At 43.1% G+C, this 17,302-nt stretch overlaps 1 protein-coding gene and 1 long non-coding RNA gene across 3 annotated transcripts in view; both read right to left on the reverse strand.

The window, feature by feature from the left end:
* Positions 1-2,759, reverse strand: part of LOC122386513 (zinc finger protein 112-like) — a 29,022-nt gene extending 26,263 nt beyond the window's left edge. The window contains exon 1 of one of the 2 annotated variants that reach the window (XM_043375787.1): positions 2,718-2,759. Coding sequence is in view for 1 of the 2 variants with exons in the window: in XM_043375785.1 (XP_043231720.1) it covers positions 480-517 (38 nt within the window). In the remaining variant the exon portion in view is untranslated. Of the gene's footprint in view, positions 1-479; positions 609-2,717 lie in introns of those variants that run through there. The other variant, XM_043375785.1, reaches the window with a different exon arrangement.
* Positions 2,760-4,195: 1,436 nt separating this feature from the next.
* On the reverse strand, positions 4,196-6,546 carry LOC122386517. The gene is made up of 2 exons (XR_006257394.1): positions 6,231-6,546; positions 4,196-5,304 (listed from the first exon to the last, which is right to left on the reverse strand). It is a non-coding gene; the product is annotated as an uncharacterized LOC122386517 (long non-coding RNA).
* Between the last annotated feature and the right edge of the window lie 10,756 nt (positions 6,547-17,302).

The raw sequence follows: 17,302 nt of genomic DNA on the forward strand, positions 1-17,302 counted from the left end.
TTTTACGAATAGTAGGAAATACATGCTAATGTTTTTGCTTTTTTCCTTATGATTTATCAAGTAAAAATGATATTTTAGAATATGATTTCATCTGTAAACACTCGTTTGCACAATATTGATGCGTATTTTGTTTGCATTTCACTTTTATTTTGAATAATATAGGAGGAACTGAACACAACTAAGTTTAGACTAGATTTCTTCCTACTGAAACGGGCCTCGCTGGCCCTCTAGAGGGCTTAGCTGGCCCGGTCAGGTTTATGCCGTTGTGAACCCGGCTAATGTCAACATGAGTTGCTACCAATCGCAACAGAAAACAGATGGCTTTGACTGATGATTTTTAAATACAGAGTGATCCAAAGGAATACAGCGAAAGATGATCTTACAGGTGCAAGCAGAATCATACTCGTAAGCTACATTTCAAGTATCATGGTAACCTGACAAACAGTTCCTAAGATACAGCTGTACTACTGACAACTCACATTGCTCTAGTGGTTGCCTGTATTTGTGCTGAAAGCATCCTTACCGTACTACATGTAAAATGGCTTAAACAGAACAAAAAGCTGAGTAGATCGAATAAATATTGTTTTATGCATCAAATGTATTTGTAGGACTATTTCTAGGCATAAATATAAGGGCTAATAAACATCAGACAGGTAGGATTTCACCATTGCATTTGCCTAAAGCTGAAACATCAGCTCTGTTCGGTCGCTATTTTTATATCAGTGTGCTGCCGCTTTTCCCCGGCCCTGTTTCACCACCCGACACTGCGCGCGCTGGGAGCTGAGGCATACCCCTGGGCCCTGACGTCACTCGAATGACGTTGCGTGCGATCCGGTAGCTTATGGTAAATCGCGTATTGATGAAGGAGCGCATACCTACACTGAAGGTCAGTAGGTGGAACTATGGTCATGAGTACCCAAATATAGGAACGTTCCCATTTTTGGGAGCGGAGTTCCCAAATATGGGAACGGGCGTTCCCATTTATGAGAACGGAAGGTAATTTGTCGGCCGTTCGCCCACTAAAACTCATTAGTGCATCACGTCTCAAAAAAGTGCACGCTAATTTAAGTATCTACTAAATCTCTATAAAATTATCTTTAATCTGACCGTTGAACAAGGAAATTGACCGTCGAATGATATTTTTAATGATTTTTTGAAATGACGGAATGGTGAAAACATGGGTTATACTACATTTAACATGCAATTTAAAGGAAAATGAAGCGTTTTTAATATTTTGAGGTCAAGTATAATAATTTTCGCCTGGTTATGAAGTTTCATTCTAGCGACACTAGATGCTGACATATGCAAGCGAACACGCGGACAGTCCCGAGGTAATATTGTTGACTTTTGGTGTCGGGGCGCACGACCGCGTGGAACGTCAGTGATTTTACCGAACTACTGTTGTAAATTCAGTTTCAGTGGTTTAAAATTATTCAGCTGTATTTTATCAGCCCGGAAAGACATATTTTATTTGGATGCTAGCTGTTTAGCGTTGTTTCATAAGGAGCGTCATGAGCGTGGTTTTTGTCCTTCGTGTTTCTGAGCATGATCGTTTTGGGAGAATTTCTCTTATATAGGTCGCTCTGTGTGGCTTATTTATAATTTTTATCCTGATTTCGATCATTCCTCGTGCCCATCCTACCAGGCCTTTTGCCACTTACACTCATTAAGAAAGGAAAAAACTAGATTTTCCATGGGACTAGGTGTTTTGAGGGTGTAACATATTCAGCGTTCCCATTTTTGGATACTTCCTTGTGCTCGTCAACTATCGGTGATAAACAGACAGGTGCTTGACATGTCTCCACCCTCGGCGCGGACGGTGGATATAGGTATGGAAGACCTTGTTGAACATCGCTGAGCGTTGTGAATTACATAATCCTGCAGAGGGGGGCGTGCCCGCTGCGAGATCGACGGGAATAAAAGCGCAGAAGACCGGGCGAAACATGCAATGGTCTTGCCGGAAAGGTCATCTGATGATTGTTGTGTTAACAATAATTTGCGGCGTTGGACGTGATGCTTGTTAATGAAAAGAGCCCCTGAAAGGGGTCGTTGAAATCGTTCCCAAATTTGGGTACGCCGTTCCCATAATAAGGAACGCTTGCAGCGCCAGTGTACGAGAGCGTTCCCAAATTTGGGTTCGCGGCCCGGATGATGGACTGCTTTAGAAATAGGGGAATGATTTGAAACTACGATGGGCCTTACATTATCGAACTCTTTCGCAACAATATTGAGACAAATATCAGGCGGTTCACGATCGTTTTATATTTTTTAGACGTCATTTAACGGTTCTTTTTCTTGTTTTAAATAGTTCCTACATGGCGTTCCCATATTTGGGTTTATCGTTCCCAAACATGGGAACGCAAATGCGTTCCCGAAAATGGGTACGCTTGACCATAGTTCCGCCTACTGAGGTGGATCCAGAACTACCAATTGTGATTGGCAATTGAAGGGCAAAAGTCCTAATTTTTATGACTGATTCAGGACACTGCAAGGAGCTCAATAGGATGGAATCCTGGAGGCCAGGGCCTTTAAAATTTCTGCACTTTTTGCATATTGATATAAGTAAATACCTAAAACTCCTCACTCCTCAGCTTCCGGTTCCTTCATGCACACATGCACACTGCTGTGCAGTTTGACCTGGCAACTACCTGAAAAAAAAACTAGTTGTTTTCTAATACATCATCATAATCAAGGCAAAATAACATAAAAAAACTAACTTCTAATCAAGAAATTATGCTGAAAAAGCGAGGCGCAAAACAATTGTTTACAAACAAGCAAGCGATCGATAGACGTCTGTGGCGCACAATTGACATTTCTGTTCAAAATAGTTGCATCATGGAGGAGTTGCATTATCCACGTCTGTCAATTCAGCAGCAACGAATATCAGCCTCATAGCAGCATATTTCGGGGTAATTCAATTTGGCTCAGAATTGGTACACAGGGCCTCCTCGATGCGCTGATTCCGAAAACGTACGTCTTTGACTTTGAGGTAGAAAACGGTGGGGTCTTTTGGTTTGGCTGAAAATCGGAATAGGTACAGGGCCTCCTCGATGCGCTGATTCCGAAAATGTACCTCTTTGTGGTAGTATTTTGCACCGTTAGCGCGTTAAAGGAAATAGTTCACTTTTTAACATGGGTTTTGAACTGGAATAGCAGTTCCGTAGCTTGGGCTGAGACGAGCATAAATCAGGAGCTTTTACAGCCCAACGATCACCCTAGGCAAAGATATTCTATTTCTCGTCCCGATTGCGTTGAGGATGTGTGCCTTGCATAAATTTCCATCCAGTATGAAAAGAGCATGGGTCCCGAAAATTCTTCAGAAACTAAAGAAATTATCTACGAGAACTGGGTGCAGTTATTTTTTTACATCTTAGTTTTTGTTTACGCGTTTTTAGACGTTTCTCGGCGCACTGTTGTTGAAGTTATACAGGCCTATTTTACAGCTATGTTTGATTCACAAAACTGCTGCAACTTTTAGAACTTTTTTTTTTGCATATTGACATTTTGATGGAATTGGAATGCATTAAAAGATTTTTATTCTTAAATCTTGAATGCCAATATAATAACAATGTGAATCGAGCCACGCTCGTAGCGAAATATTACGAATCAATGATAACAGTAACCGGCAGAAAATATGCAATTACCGCGATTGTATAAGATAATACTATATGTTCCGCGTGAAATTGACAGGAGATACCACAAGAATAATAGCCTACACAGATATTGAAATAACTGAAAGCTCATAATACCCGCTTAGCACTGCTAACGCTGACCATTTTCTTCGAACATTAAATGCTACCATACCATAACATCTGAAGATAATGAACTTGAACCTCGAAAAGCGAGTTGTCCAGTTTCAGTCTCAGTTTGTGCGGTACTGGGATGCATTCATTATCAGTGAATCAAATAAAAATTGTCCGGGGCATCATGCTGAGATTATATGAACCAGTTAATATGCATAAATCTAGTTATTGGCCAAACGTAACGGCCACGGACCATAGGTTGACGACCCCGAAATTTAGCGAAATGAAGAAGAGGTTCAAGCAGTTTAAATAATGCTGGTGCGTGGAGTTGAATAGTGATGTAAATATGGCCACAGTCTACAAACACGATAACAAACATCGATTGCGCTTCGCTCAACCAGAGCCATGCTCGTTCTTGCTCATGAAACAGTGCATCCCCATAAAATGAAAAGTCTGAACGAATGCATTCAGGTTCCTACCTCTGAATCACTTTATATTGAGATCCGTTTCTTAACAGGAACACAAACGCGGCCCATCAATTTGTCAGTTTTAAGGCAACAGCGTCTGACAAGTGACAACGTATCAAATGGCCAACTTCTGACACTATCTACCAATACGGTAACGGCAATAAAATTGCATTGCAAAATGCAAATAGAATTGCACGATTTCCAAGCGCAGCTTGAAACCAAGTGCGACCAGCTAGTGTCATTTTCACAACCAAGTGCGACCAGTTAGTGTCTCGAGACACATTCCAACTGCATAGGTAGGTACCGCAGTAACCCATTAGGGGTGAAAGGAAACACATGATTTGTGTACGACCAGCGTTCTGTCAGCGTACGACGCATAAAGCAAACTGCTCAAACAACTGCGGTCCCGAACAACACAACACAGAGCTCCGAAACGAATGGTTTACAAAAGTCTACGACTGACGACATCGAAACAGTACGTTCATCGGGACTAGTCACATGACTCGCTCAACCCAGCTGGGTTATGGGTACTAATTGCGCTTCAAAGTGACCTCTGACAGCCGTTTACTTACGCTAGTTTGATGCATAAAACTGTACATTGAAACTCAAGCGGCAGCACATAGGTCTCCATCAAGGTGGTTATATACAACAGAGCACCTCGCTAAAACGAGCGCGAGCGCACGTTTAAAAAAAAAACGCACTGTCACACTAAACCGCACTGTCACACTAAACCGCACTGTCACACTGACAGAACACTGAGCCGCGAGTCGTGACAGTCGCACTGCGTCATATGCACGCAGATGTCGCACTCACGGCATTGTCGCTGGCATTGCGCTGCGGGTGGACACGCGCGGTGCAGTAGCTCCACGGTGTGCGGCTCACCGGAGGGATTACCAGTCTCCGACCGGACAGTCCAGGCGGGAAATGCGGTGTCTTCAATCATGACCGCCGTCCCCGTCTCCGCGGAGGGCCGCACGGCGGCGACGCGGGGGCGTCGGATCTTGAGCTGGTGGACACTGGACTCCTGCCAGAGCTACCAGCTTCAGCCCTTCAGCATCCTGTCATCAGCAAACTCCAGCAGAGCTCCAATGCAACTGGGAAAATAAAATTTATGCTGTTAAGCTAAATCATGCAAAACATTTCCTTGCACAGGATTCTCTTGCGCAGTTCAGTAAAATCTTCTGTGATATCCATGGCCGTGACAAGAGGACTTGATGCCATTGTAAAAAAAATATAGGTGCATTGGTTCTCATTTACCCACATCAAGCCGCTATAGGTACCATTCACTTGTATATCATGAAGTATGTTAACTACACAATATTTATGCAATAGACTGACATGAAATATGTAGGAATGGCAAGAGAGATGGGTAAATAAGCCAAATAGGTTGCAGGATTTATTGGCACCAAACAGGTCAGAAAGTAGAAGTTCAAACAATCTTACAAAGTACAAACTACACCAGAGAAAGTCTTTGAATTAGGTACAAAATCATGCCACAGAAATAAAAACAATGCAGTTTTGTAGAGCATTTCCCAAAAGATAATTGTGATTCAGCCTTGCTCCCATTCTGAGATTGAATAAATACAAATTATGAGGTGAAAGTTACTCAAAAGCAGTTTTTTTTTTTTAGAAAACAGCTTCAATCCATGTTTGCCTGAGTTCAAACTCAAGGCAACATCTCATAGCTTTGACAGCATGAAATTTCATTATTGAGGTTACAATTTCCATAATCTTGTCACAAACAGTGCACTTTAATATGAATAACTAACACCAAATCAGCCAGCCTTGTATCTTTATCTGGTGAAACTCATGAAACCAATAAAGCAAACAATTTCTGAGTAAAACATTTAGGTATTTGACAAGTTCAAGCACTAGCCACTGGAGCGGTATGATGTGGTCTCGTAACTTGAACGTTCAGTCTGTAAGAGCATGCCTGACTTGACTTAACGGCTTTGAGGCATCACAAAGACTTTTGCAGCAGCTCCTATTCTTTTTTAACATAAACTTAAACTATCATTACCATGCTATGATGATGAGGTGGCTGGTTTCGGGCGCATGAAAAGTAGCAGCCCTTCTTCCATTTTATTTCCTTGATTTCACATGCTGCACAAAATGTTTTTTCTTCCACGTTCCTTCTGTCTTTATAAAAAATAATAGGTAACATAATTGCTTCACTTCTTCTTTATATTCCAAGCATTGCTGCTGCAATCCATCACATTTCCCGTTAGTAAACCATTGCTCTATGGCCGCTAAAGTAAATAAGTGGAATGCGCCAGAAATTGTCAAAATCGCGCCAAAATAGTAAACTAAGATGAGAAAAAATAACCGCACCCCGAGAACTCTAGAGAAATTCTCGTACTGATCAATTAGGACATACGCAACCGAAGTGTGACGTCATGACTAGTGGCTGGGGCATAATCAGCTGACGGCCCTGTGTTAAAGCAATGGGACGAAATTTTATCAGCATTTTTAGAACAAACTGAACCTAGTTAGATAGTTTGGGGGCCAGTTTCTAGGTAAACTGAGTATATTCTATTTTTCTACGCCCAAAAAATGCTATGTTTCAAAGCGGAAAGGACCGAATTTCGCGAAATTGTTACGGGCGGCGAACTTGACGCACCAAATACATGACCTTGAGATGCGAACTGTGACCGCGTCGGGAGGATTTTGATGCGTAAGGTTTGACATATTTGAGTTTGAGCTGGATAAATATTTTTTATTTGTAAAAAGCAAAGGAGAAAATTCACCATATAAGTTATTTTGAAAATCTTTTTTATTTTAAATCCATTATTTTAAACCTCTTGATCCAAAATGTTTTGTATTTCTGCGTCAACTTCGCCGCCAATTAGGTTTTCACGAAATTTTGTGCTTTGCGTTGTTAGATTTTGCAATATTTTTTTCATAGAAAAATAGATCATACATCGTTGTCCTAAATTCAGCTACTAAAACTATCTAACTAGGTCCAGTTTTCTTGGGAAAGATCGGCAAAATATTGCCCCATTGCTTTAGCACGGGGCCGTCAGCTGATTATGCCACAGCCACTTATCGTGACGTCACGACTTCGGTTGCGTATTCAGGGGAACCAAGGCCCTATATACCAGGTAGGGTCGTCCGGTGATTCTACCTGATCGTGACGTCAGCTCATGACGTCATCTGGGGGCAAGTCTTGAAGTCCCGTTTAAGTCCTATGCAAATGGGCGATTTTTGAAGCGCTGTGGAACAAACTCTCCTAAAGCTAGCACAAAACTAAGTGCATCATCGGAAAGCCGAGACATTTTTCTTCGAATTATCTAAGAAGCGTTTTTCCCTAAACCCATTAGTTTTTCCAAAAATGCGTAAAAAAGCCCCCATGCCTCCGCAGCCTCCATTCCGCCGGCCGCCACGCCGCCGCGGTAGTGTAGTGGTTAGGATGCTTGCGCCGTAATCCAAAGATCGTGCGTTCGAATCTAGGCGCGGTTCGTACTAAAATTGAAATTTCAAGCAGATTATGTGTTTTTTCTTGATAAATCACTTATATTACAGCTAACCGTTCATAAAACTATCGATAACAATTGACTGAAACCCAAAATATAGAGTATATTCTAATAAAACAAATTCCAATATGGCGGCCGTTGCGCCAGGCTCCGCCCCCGACTCCGCCCCTTCGTGTGACGTCATCTGTGCACTTGGACACACAGGGAGATAGGGGACGACATGGGCCTGAGGGGAACATTATCAGATCGAGCAGATCGCCCAAATGCCGGTGGCTGCGATAATTTCTCTGTTTCTGAAGAATTTTCGGGACCCATGCTCTTTTCATACTGGATCGCGTGTGCCTTACAGAAACTGAAAAGTTCTTCCTATATCAAAATATAGAAAAAAATATTTTGTTATGAAAAGGTTTTATTTTCTTTGCTGATTATTTTGAACATAAAAAATAATAAATCGTTGCAAAAAAAAATAATTTCGTGAAAGTGAACTATTTCCTTTAACGGCTACCGTAAGGTAGCCGATTTTGAGACAGTGGGGCTATTTGAGACAGTATCTAAAATTGTTATAAAATAAAAACCGTTTGAGATATATGCTTAATTTTTGCTCAGGCGATTCACTGCTCGATTCCACACCTTCCTGAGCAAAAACATCACATAAAAATCAAACGATCTTCATTTTATCGCGATTTTAAATACTGTCTCAAATAGCCCCACTGTCACAAATAGCCCCACTTTACGGTAATTAACATTTTAACGGGAGACGGCGGGGTCTTTCGATTTGGCTGAAAATCGGTATACAGGGCCTGCTCGATGCGCTGATTCCGAAAAGGTAGGCTTTGGGCCTTGGGGTGGTATTTTGCACCGTTAACGACCCGTTAATATTTCAGCAGCATATATCGATTTAGAAGCACATTTCGGGGTGTCTCCATTTAGTTCAAAGTTCGTATACAGGGCCTCCTCGATGCGCTGATTCCGAAAGACCCCGCCGTTTCCCATTAAAATATTTATTGGCCGTTAACTCGTTAACGGTGCAAAATAGCACCCCAAAGAGGCACATTTTCGGAATCAGCGCATTGAGGAGGCCCTGTAGGTATACCGATTTTCAGCCAAATCAAAAGACCCCGCCGTTTCCCGTTAAAATGTTAAAGGGACCCTCCCACCTTCAAAAAAGTTTATGAAATGGCATGAAAGTGATGTCGCTCGGTTCAGAAAGAGCGAGCCGAAAACGAATATCTACCAAATTTCACCGAAAAATATTCACCGGTTTTCAAGATATTAGACTTTTACTTTTTACTTTTGTTTACTTTTTTGGGATCTCCGCTGTTTCTAGCGACTTTATTTTAGAAGTGCGGCGTTTGCGGCAGATGTTGCGCGCAAATAGCATATACCACCGCGTGCTACAAAACGTTTTAGTCAAACATTTAAAAATCGTTAGATATCAGCGCTGACGTCACACATTCAGAGGGGTATTCCTAAGCATTAGCCCCTCTGAATCAAAATGCTGCAATTTTGAAATTCAATATTTCCGACTTAAGGCATTTCTCGATGTTGTGAGTGCCGAAACCGGTAGGTAATTGTGAGCCAGGGACCCCATTTTGGCTATCTCAACTCAAATCTAATGTTAAGGTGGGAGGTTTCCTTTAATTGGTCGTTAACTCGTTAAAGGAAATAGTTCACTTTTAACATGGGATTTTGAACTGGAATAGCAGTTTCGTAGCTTGAGCTGAGACTAGCACAAATCAGGAGCTTTTACGGCTCAACGATCACCCTAGACGAAGATATTCCATTTCTCGTTCCGAAAAGAGTGCCTTGCAGAGGAATGTGTGCCTTGCACAGGAATGCAGCCACGTCATCGTCAGCCAATCAGCATGCTGCTTACAGCTAATGCAGCATGCGTAGGTTTGAACTACGCAATATGATTGGTCAATGCGTAATAAGCTTCCGCGTCAATCATTATTTTACATAGAATATAGTTCGTCCTATATTAAAATATAGAAAATAATTGTTTTTACAAAAAGGTTTTATTTTATTTTCTGATCATTTTGAGCATAAAAAATCGTAAATCCATAGCAAAATACTAATTTCTGGAAAGTGAACTGTTTCCTTTAAAGGTGCAAAATTCCACCCCCAAGAGGTACATTTTCGGAATCAGTGCATCGAGCAGGTCCTTTACACCGATTTTCAGCTAAATCGAAAGACCCCGCTGTTTCCCCTTAATGTTAATTAGCCGTTAAAGGTAGTGTGCCAGCTTTCTTGGACCGTATGGAGTTAATGGCCCAGATAAGGAGAACCGGATTTTTAGAACTTATCCATACCTTCAAAACTCATGGAAACGTCTTAAATTCTTCAAATTTTGAGTACCCCAGTGCGAAATTCGCCCCGACGGGTTGTCGGTCGTACCCCAACCACATTTCACACCACTATGAACAATAAATGCACACACTGAAATCGCTATTACCGATATGCTCATCCAATCAAGTTTCGATAAACCCGTTTATCATCATCTCCTGCGGTCTCGAACACGCCTGTTAGGTGGCTTCTGATGCTCGTCGAGGTCGGAATTTCCAAATACGCGTGGTGCGTCGGGCCGCGCGCTCTGACTTCGGCCAAGAAAAATGCGTCAGCTGATCATTGTCATTTCTGCCACTTGCGTGTGGTGAAATGGGGTCATAACTTATAAGACGGCTTTTCATATCAATTATTTTACATAAAATCATATTTCAAACCATAAATAATGTTCGACAGCCAAATAAAAGAAACAATACCAATACGGGCTTACAGTTTAAGGCTCGACATTGTGTTGTCTACGATTAGACAGCTGATAACTCATTCCCGTACGTCGTATGGTCAAAACACTATAATGACCTTTGCTTATTGTCACAAGTGCGCCGCATTCGCGATTGTTGCCCGACGCCTGTTTGCAGGTGAGCCCACTACAGTTGTTATACATATCTAAAAACCGAAAAACTTTTAGACGAAAAAGGCACTATTCCAGGCCCATTTTTTGATTTTTTTTGCGATATTAGGTAAAAACAGAAGCTTCTTATCCTAGGAAAAATAAAATGGGAAATCTTTCAAAGGTGGCACACTACCTTTAACGGTGCAAAACACCACCCCAAAGAGGTACATTTTCGGAAGCAGCGCAACAAGGAGGCCCTGTAAATTAATTTTCATCCAAATCGAAAGAACCCGCCGTTTCCCGTTAAAATGTTAATTGGCCGTTAACTCGTTAACGGTGCAAAATACCATCCCAAAGAGGTACATTTTCGGAATCAGCGCATCGAGCACCGCCCCTAAGAGGTACATTTTCGGAATCAGTGCATCGAGCAGGCCCTGTAGGTACACCGATTTTCAGCTAAATGGAAAGACCCCGCCGTTTCCCGTTAAAATGTTTATTAGCCGTTAACTCGTTAACGGTGCAAAATACCGTCCCAAAGAGGTAGGTACATTTTCAGAATCAGCGCATCGAGGAGGCGCTGTACACCGATTTTCAGCCAAATCAAAAGACCCCGCCGTGTCCCGTTAAAATGTTAATTAGTCGTTTACTCGTTAACGGTGCAAAATACCACCCCAAAGAGGTACATTTTCGGAAGCGTATTGGAAAATTCTGACCTCGACGAGCGTCTGTGGTAGAAAACCACCACTTTGGTAGGGGAACCTACTGCTGTCTGCTACCATTTGCACTGCATATGTCGCTATAGCTGCGACATCTATGCATATACATATAAACCGCGAGATCTGTGTGCGCTACTTCTAGTTTGAGAATAGCTAGGGCACCAGGGTGGATCCAGACTTTCGGTTTGAGGCAGGGCCGGGGTGCGGAGCCGGAGCCGCAGCTGGAGCCGAAGCCTCCGGAGCCGGCATATTTTGCCCGGAGCCGGAGCCGAAGCCGTGAAACAATATAGCCCGGAGCCGGAGCCGGAGCCGTCAAAAAAGGGGCGACTCAGGCTCCTTTTTTTAAAGAGGAAAACATTATTTACCTAGTTCCAACTGAACTGCCTTGAACTTGCAGTTCCAGGCAGTAAAATATGAAAATAGCCTTGTAATGCAAATGCAGAAGCAACGTGCATCAATCCCATTTTTTTCTGCCACCCGTATTTAATATGTACTGAGTATTGGAGCCGGAGCTGCCGGGGCCGGAACATTTTACTCGGAGCCGGAGCCGGAGCCGGAGCCGCCATGGCATTTCACCCTGTAACGATATTCATTCCTACCCCGTCCTCTACCTCCCTCTGTACTTACTGCCCAGCCCCCTTACCCACTAACAATATCCTTATAGGGTCCTCGCTCCTTACCTGTGATGCCTGTTCTGGCCCACTTCTGATTGGTGCTATGATACGACGTACATCTGTATGTATGACGCGTGTGTGGCGTTTTGATGGAGTCAGCCGACGCCTAGCGCCCGGGTAGTATGTGTGAAAGGAACATTCTAAAGTCGACCACCGTCGTGGCCTGACGTTCCGTTTTCAAAGTCTCGGCCAATTGTTCATCATTTTGGATTCTATCGCCAAACCTATAATACATGCTGGAAGATAAGACCGTGTTGGTTGAACGGCTAAAACAAGAGTTCCTACCGAAACAGACTATCACGAAATAAGAAATTGTTTATTTAATTTGTATATTGCTACAAATGGTGCCGTGACCCGGATCGGGTTCAGACGAATTGGACGCCGACGGTGTAAATATTGAAAAGGAGCAAATAGCCGTTTTCATGACGGGCTATCCGGCGAATGCACCTGATTTGACCAAATCTGCACCTAATTTCTTTTACAGCAAATATCTTCATTTTATGAATTTACTTCAGTGTTTTAATCGATGATGCTCTCTGATAATATGGCAAAGCAGGCATATAAGCATTTAGTGCAACCCTAGCTGATAGCTGCTAAGAGACACACTGAACCTGATTTGACCAAATCTGCACCTAATCTGTACCAGATGTGCACCATGGCCGTCGTGAAAACGGCTAATGTCTACTAACCCACGTATGAAAGAAAACCTGTTAATTAAGATGCTGAAAACGCACGAGGAGTTGATAACCGACATGTTCAAACAATTGGAAATAAATGTTAAAAGGTTCCCCGGACCACTGAGTTACTACAGGTCGGACGACGGCCCAATGTCTACAGTGTTTTATGGAACCCAGCTAGTACGATGAAGGCCGAACGGCAGTATGGTGTTATAGTGTTATAGCAGCAGATATATAGATTATGGATCCCGGTTTGTATGCCGAAGACAACGTAATCGCGTTACAACATTGTACTGTGTTTAACGATATACCAACTCTGGCTAGTATGCCACAGCCATTTATGTATTGTTCATTTTACGTCCGGTCAGTGAACCGTTCAATTGTTCGTGTACTAACCTCATGTTTGCGAAATGTTGATAGTTCTTTTTGTGTGTTCCAGAGATGTGGGCGAGACCGTTCTTCCTGACATTCCTGTTCTATCTGACATCTCCGACAACGGCCAACGTTCTCTTCCTGCCCCGAGGCCGTCTCTACGCTTCATACGACCACTGGACTCTTCACATCCCCATCGAAACCAGGACACCATGGACGTTTGTTTTGAAGCTAGATTATCATGTGAAGCTCTTTAAAAGTAAAGTCAGTAGTAATGTATACTCGTACAGGGTGTTTCATAAGTTCGTTCTCACATTATATTTGCATATGAAACAGAGTACATTGCGTCTTGATATATTCGTGACCCCTCAATGTGCTCCCCATTTAATAGGCAAACACATGACCACATGCATTGCTGCGGCATGCCAACCGGCATGTTTGGCTGCATAGCAGGCTTAAAGTTAATCCAGACTGACTTGACATGCGTCGTGAGCTCCTCGAGGCTGGAACAGCGCTACGCTTCGACGAGCCTCAATTTCAGCATAACCAACGAATTTTTATGAAATTTTGATCCGATGAGGTGCCTGGCATGTGGTCTTGCCACAAACGCCTGTCACAGTCTCCTTGCACCGCTTTTAAGCTTTGCTTGACCTGTGCACTAATGCACTGTCTTGCCTGAAGATGGGCCTACGACCTCTCGGATGCCATTTTCTCCTATATAAATGTGTTCATACTCGCGGTTCGAGTTCAGCTTGAGGGTTGAAACTCCTCCTAGATGTTCTTGGAAAAGCATTATGCTTCCCAAAGCTGTTTCTGGGACACCAATCGCAACCTGGTCAGCGTCTGGACGCCTATAACCCAAAATACCGTGACCTTGGCCTTTCGCATAGGAACATGACGGGACGAAACGGAGGCCTCCTCCTTCACCCTTATGGGGTTGTTTTCGGGTTTGGACGGGTGTTTCATCTCGAACGTGGACTAGTTAGTCCAGATGACCTGGTTGATGTCCTCAGCCCTTTAGTTTTTTAGCCTCAGACATAACGAAGCTCATGTTTGGCCATTTTAAGACGTTTTAGACTGTTTTGAGCCCTCCGGTAAGCAAAGCTTAAGTCACCTTGAGTTATGTACCTCGAAAGAACACTCTTAGACAGCTGGTAATCCATCCTGAAAAGTCTGCTTACCAACTTTCTAACCCTTTGAGCTTTTTGATGGCCACTTTGGCGCCACATGGCTCACTCCTGAGAGCTGACAAAAAAAAAGAGGATAAACTTGCAATGATTGACTCCCGACAAATCATCGGCGTCACTTGCTGACTGTGCGTCCAGTTAGCGATGGATATTGGCTACAGACTGGTAGGCCTCAATCACCCTCAATCGTCGCGAATGGTCACGTGCTGACTAAATACCGAGACGTACCCGTATTGGAGACCTCTATGTTGCGGCGTTAGCCGTCTGTGTAGGAAACGGGCTCTCTAGCAAAAACTATTTTGTCTACAGAAATTAGTTATTGTGGAGCATATTTCTACCAGCCATGGCAACTGCACGTAAGCCCAGCAACGAACCAATTTCAGCGTGCCTTTAAAGGGAGATTATGACCTTTTTCCACAAAATCTGAGTTAGGACCATTTTCTGACAAAACACAACAAGTTATAATGTAAATTAAAACCATTTTGCTCAATTCGGTACCTTGCCGCAAATATCTCAACTTGAAGTCACGTTAGCGGGGAGCGCTGAAAATGACCGTTGAATAAGTACTTACATCACTTTTTGGTACTTGCATGTAATTTTGTAAAATGAGCGTAGGGGAGAGTGGGGTAAGATGCCCAGGGTGGGAAAGACGCCCCACCCCCTCTAGCGGCGAAACAAAGAATCGAACCTGGAAATTATTGTTCTTAGCGTAAAGCGGAAGCCTGCCTTGTTAACTGCACAAAAATTTGCGAAGCTCAGTTGGGCAACGGCTGGCTGGTGATTGCATGTTTTTTATTTGCTGCTTTCAAAAAATATTTTGGTGTCAAAACATTGCAAATATCAAAGAAGGTAGATAATTTTTGCGTCCCTTTGCTATAGTTGTGATACATTAACCCGCGCCCTGCTGGGGGTCCTGGATTTCCATGCCCTGCTGGGGGGGGGGGTGTTTGAACACCCCCCTTGTAACTCGGCTCCTGGGCCACGTAGCGATACGCGGAAGGCGGCGTTCGAAAGAGCGTAAAAAATAATGACGAAATCACTTCGGTCAATTTTTTGGTCAGGTCAAAGGTCAGGTCACCAGAGGTCATTGAAGGCAAAATTTCGCCGATTTCCAGGTCGAATGTCGAAAATTTCCAAGAAGCCAACGCATAACTCGGGAACCAATAGAGCTACAGCGCCGCGGAAAAGCGCATTCGATAGCCCTATTAACGCCCTTTCTGAGTAATTCTCTCAGATTTGACCTAACGTCAACGGTTTTGCCTGCAGGGGGCAAAAACTGCAAAAATAACCGATTTTTTCGAAAACAGTTTTTCTGCAATAACTTTTGACCCAAGCCTTGTACGAGCTTACTTTTACCGGCATCGTGTTCCTCTCGTCAAGACGCATCGAATGAACTATAACTTGACCTTGAAAGGTCAACTTGAAAATTTGACCTCAGGTCAAGGTCATGACCTGACCGGAAAGGGTCATGTTGCATATCAGTCGATCCGTATCGTCGAGCTGAACACATCTAAGGAGTTTTCATCGCTCTAGCATGCCTCTATCAAAAGTTATTTGCGAAAAACTGTTAGATACCATTCGTGACCTAAGATGACCTCAGGGCATAAACAGGGGTCACGAACACCATTTTCAAGTTCAGTGTGTCCAAACCACTTGTAATTCGGTGTTTGGGAGTGTTTATAATGTCTTTCATCCAAAAGAGGCGCATTTCAATTTTCTCCCATTGACTTATAATGGGGAGGTCGCAAAATTGACCTGACCTTAGGTCATCGATATCAAAATTCTGAGATATACATTTTGTACATGCTATTGCTCTTAGCAATCGCTGAAAGTTTCAAAGCGATCGGTCACTCGGTGTAGCTATGACAGACATTGAAAGTTTTTATGAGGTGAGGTCACTTCAAGTGACCTGGTGACCTGACCTTGAATGACCTTGGTCTGAAATTTTCACAACATGTGTAGAATTGATGTATGATAAGGTGTACCAAAAACGGCGGCGCTCCGCGCCGCCGTTTTTGAGATATTTGCGAAAAACCACAAGGGGGGGTGTTCAAACACCCCCCCCCAGCAGGGCGCGGGTTAACATGCGTGTACTGTGTCCCAAACAGTTTGTTTCAGGGTGTAGCTTTATGGCTAACAAATTGTACTGATTTAATGTTACTTCGGTACCTTGGGGTAAGATGCCCCCTGTCCTGATGGGGAAAGACGCCCCCCTAAATCCGTAGGCTGTCCTTCAAGCAGCCCGTCAAATCATTTATTAGGGGAGAGTGGGGCAAAGCGGCCACCCTAACGTTTCTAACGATGCCGACGCTTGATTTTTAGACTTGGAAAGATTCTTTCTATACCAATGTGTTCCCTATTAAATTGTCTTTTATTCCAACTGCGTTTCATTTCCAAAGGCGTTCACATATGGGAGATATTGACAAAACTTTAAACCTATAGCATATTGGCCACTTTGCCCCATCCCTGAGGCAAAGCGGCCACTGGCGACTTCTCAAGTCCCGATATGAGAAACAGAATAGTTGCCTCATGCACGACTAGGGTATTTGATGGTGACAAGGTTTAAGGGAAGATGGATGTTAACTTTGTTATCTTCCCACCTATTGCTAAACAAAGAAAGAATTTTCTTGGAAAAACATTTAATTGCATAATTTGGTAACTCATGTAACCGAAAAGTGGCCAAGATGAATGCATGGCGGCACATTTGAATATAAATAATGTTTTTATCCAGATGGAAACAACTTATGGCCAATTGGGGGCTGGCCACTTTGCCCCGGCCGCTTTGCCCCGGGGCAAAGTGGCCGGGGCAAAGCCGTCCGAGACAAAAATATTCCAGCTCAGCTATTAGTGGGGTAAAAAGCATTAAAATTGGTAGAAGGCATGTACGATAACCACGCAATGCATGGACAAAAACGCTTATAAAGATTCCAAATGGTTATGGAATAAAATAACATTTAAAAATTGTAAACATAATTGGTAACCTGGCAAGAAATGCTTTTCCGTGTTTCACAGAACAATGGCGATGGGCCTGAAACCCCGGTCTGGCTCATTCGAACGACCGCAAAGAGAAGTATAATTGGAAATCATAAATTGGAAC

The sequence above is a fragment of the Amphibalanus amphitrite genome, unplaced genomic scaffold (genome assembly GCF_019059575.1).
Source record: "Amphibalanus amphitrite isolate SeventyFive unplaced genomic scaffold, NRLGWU_Aamphi_draft 000254F_arrow, whole genome shotgun sequence".
Lineage (NCBI taxonomy): Eukaryota > Metazoa > Arthropoda > Thecostraca > Balanomorpha > Balanidae > Amphibalanus > Amphibalanus amphitrite.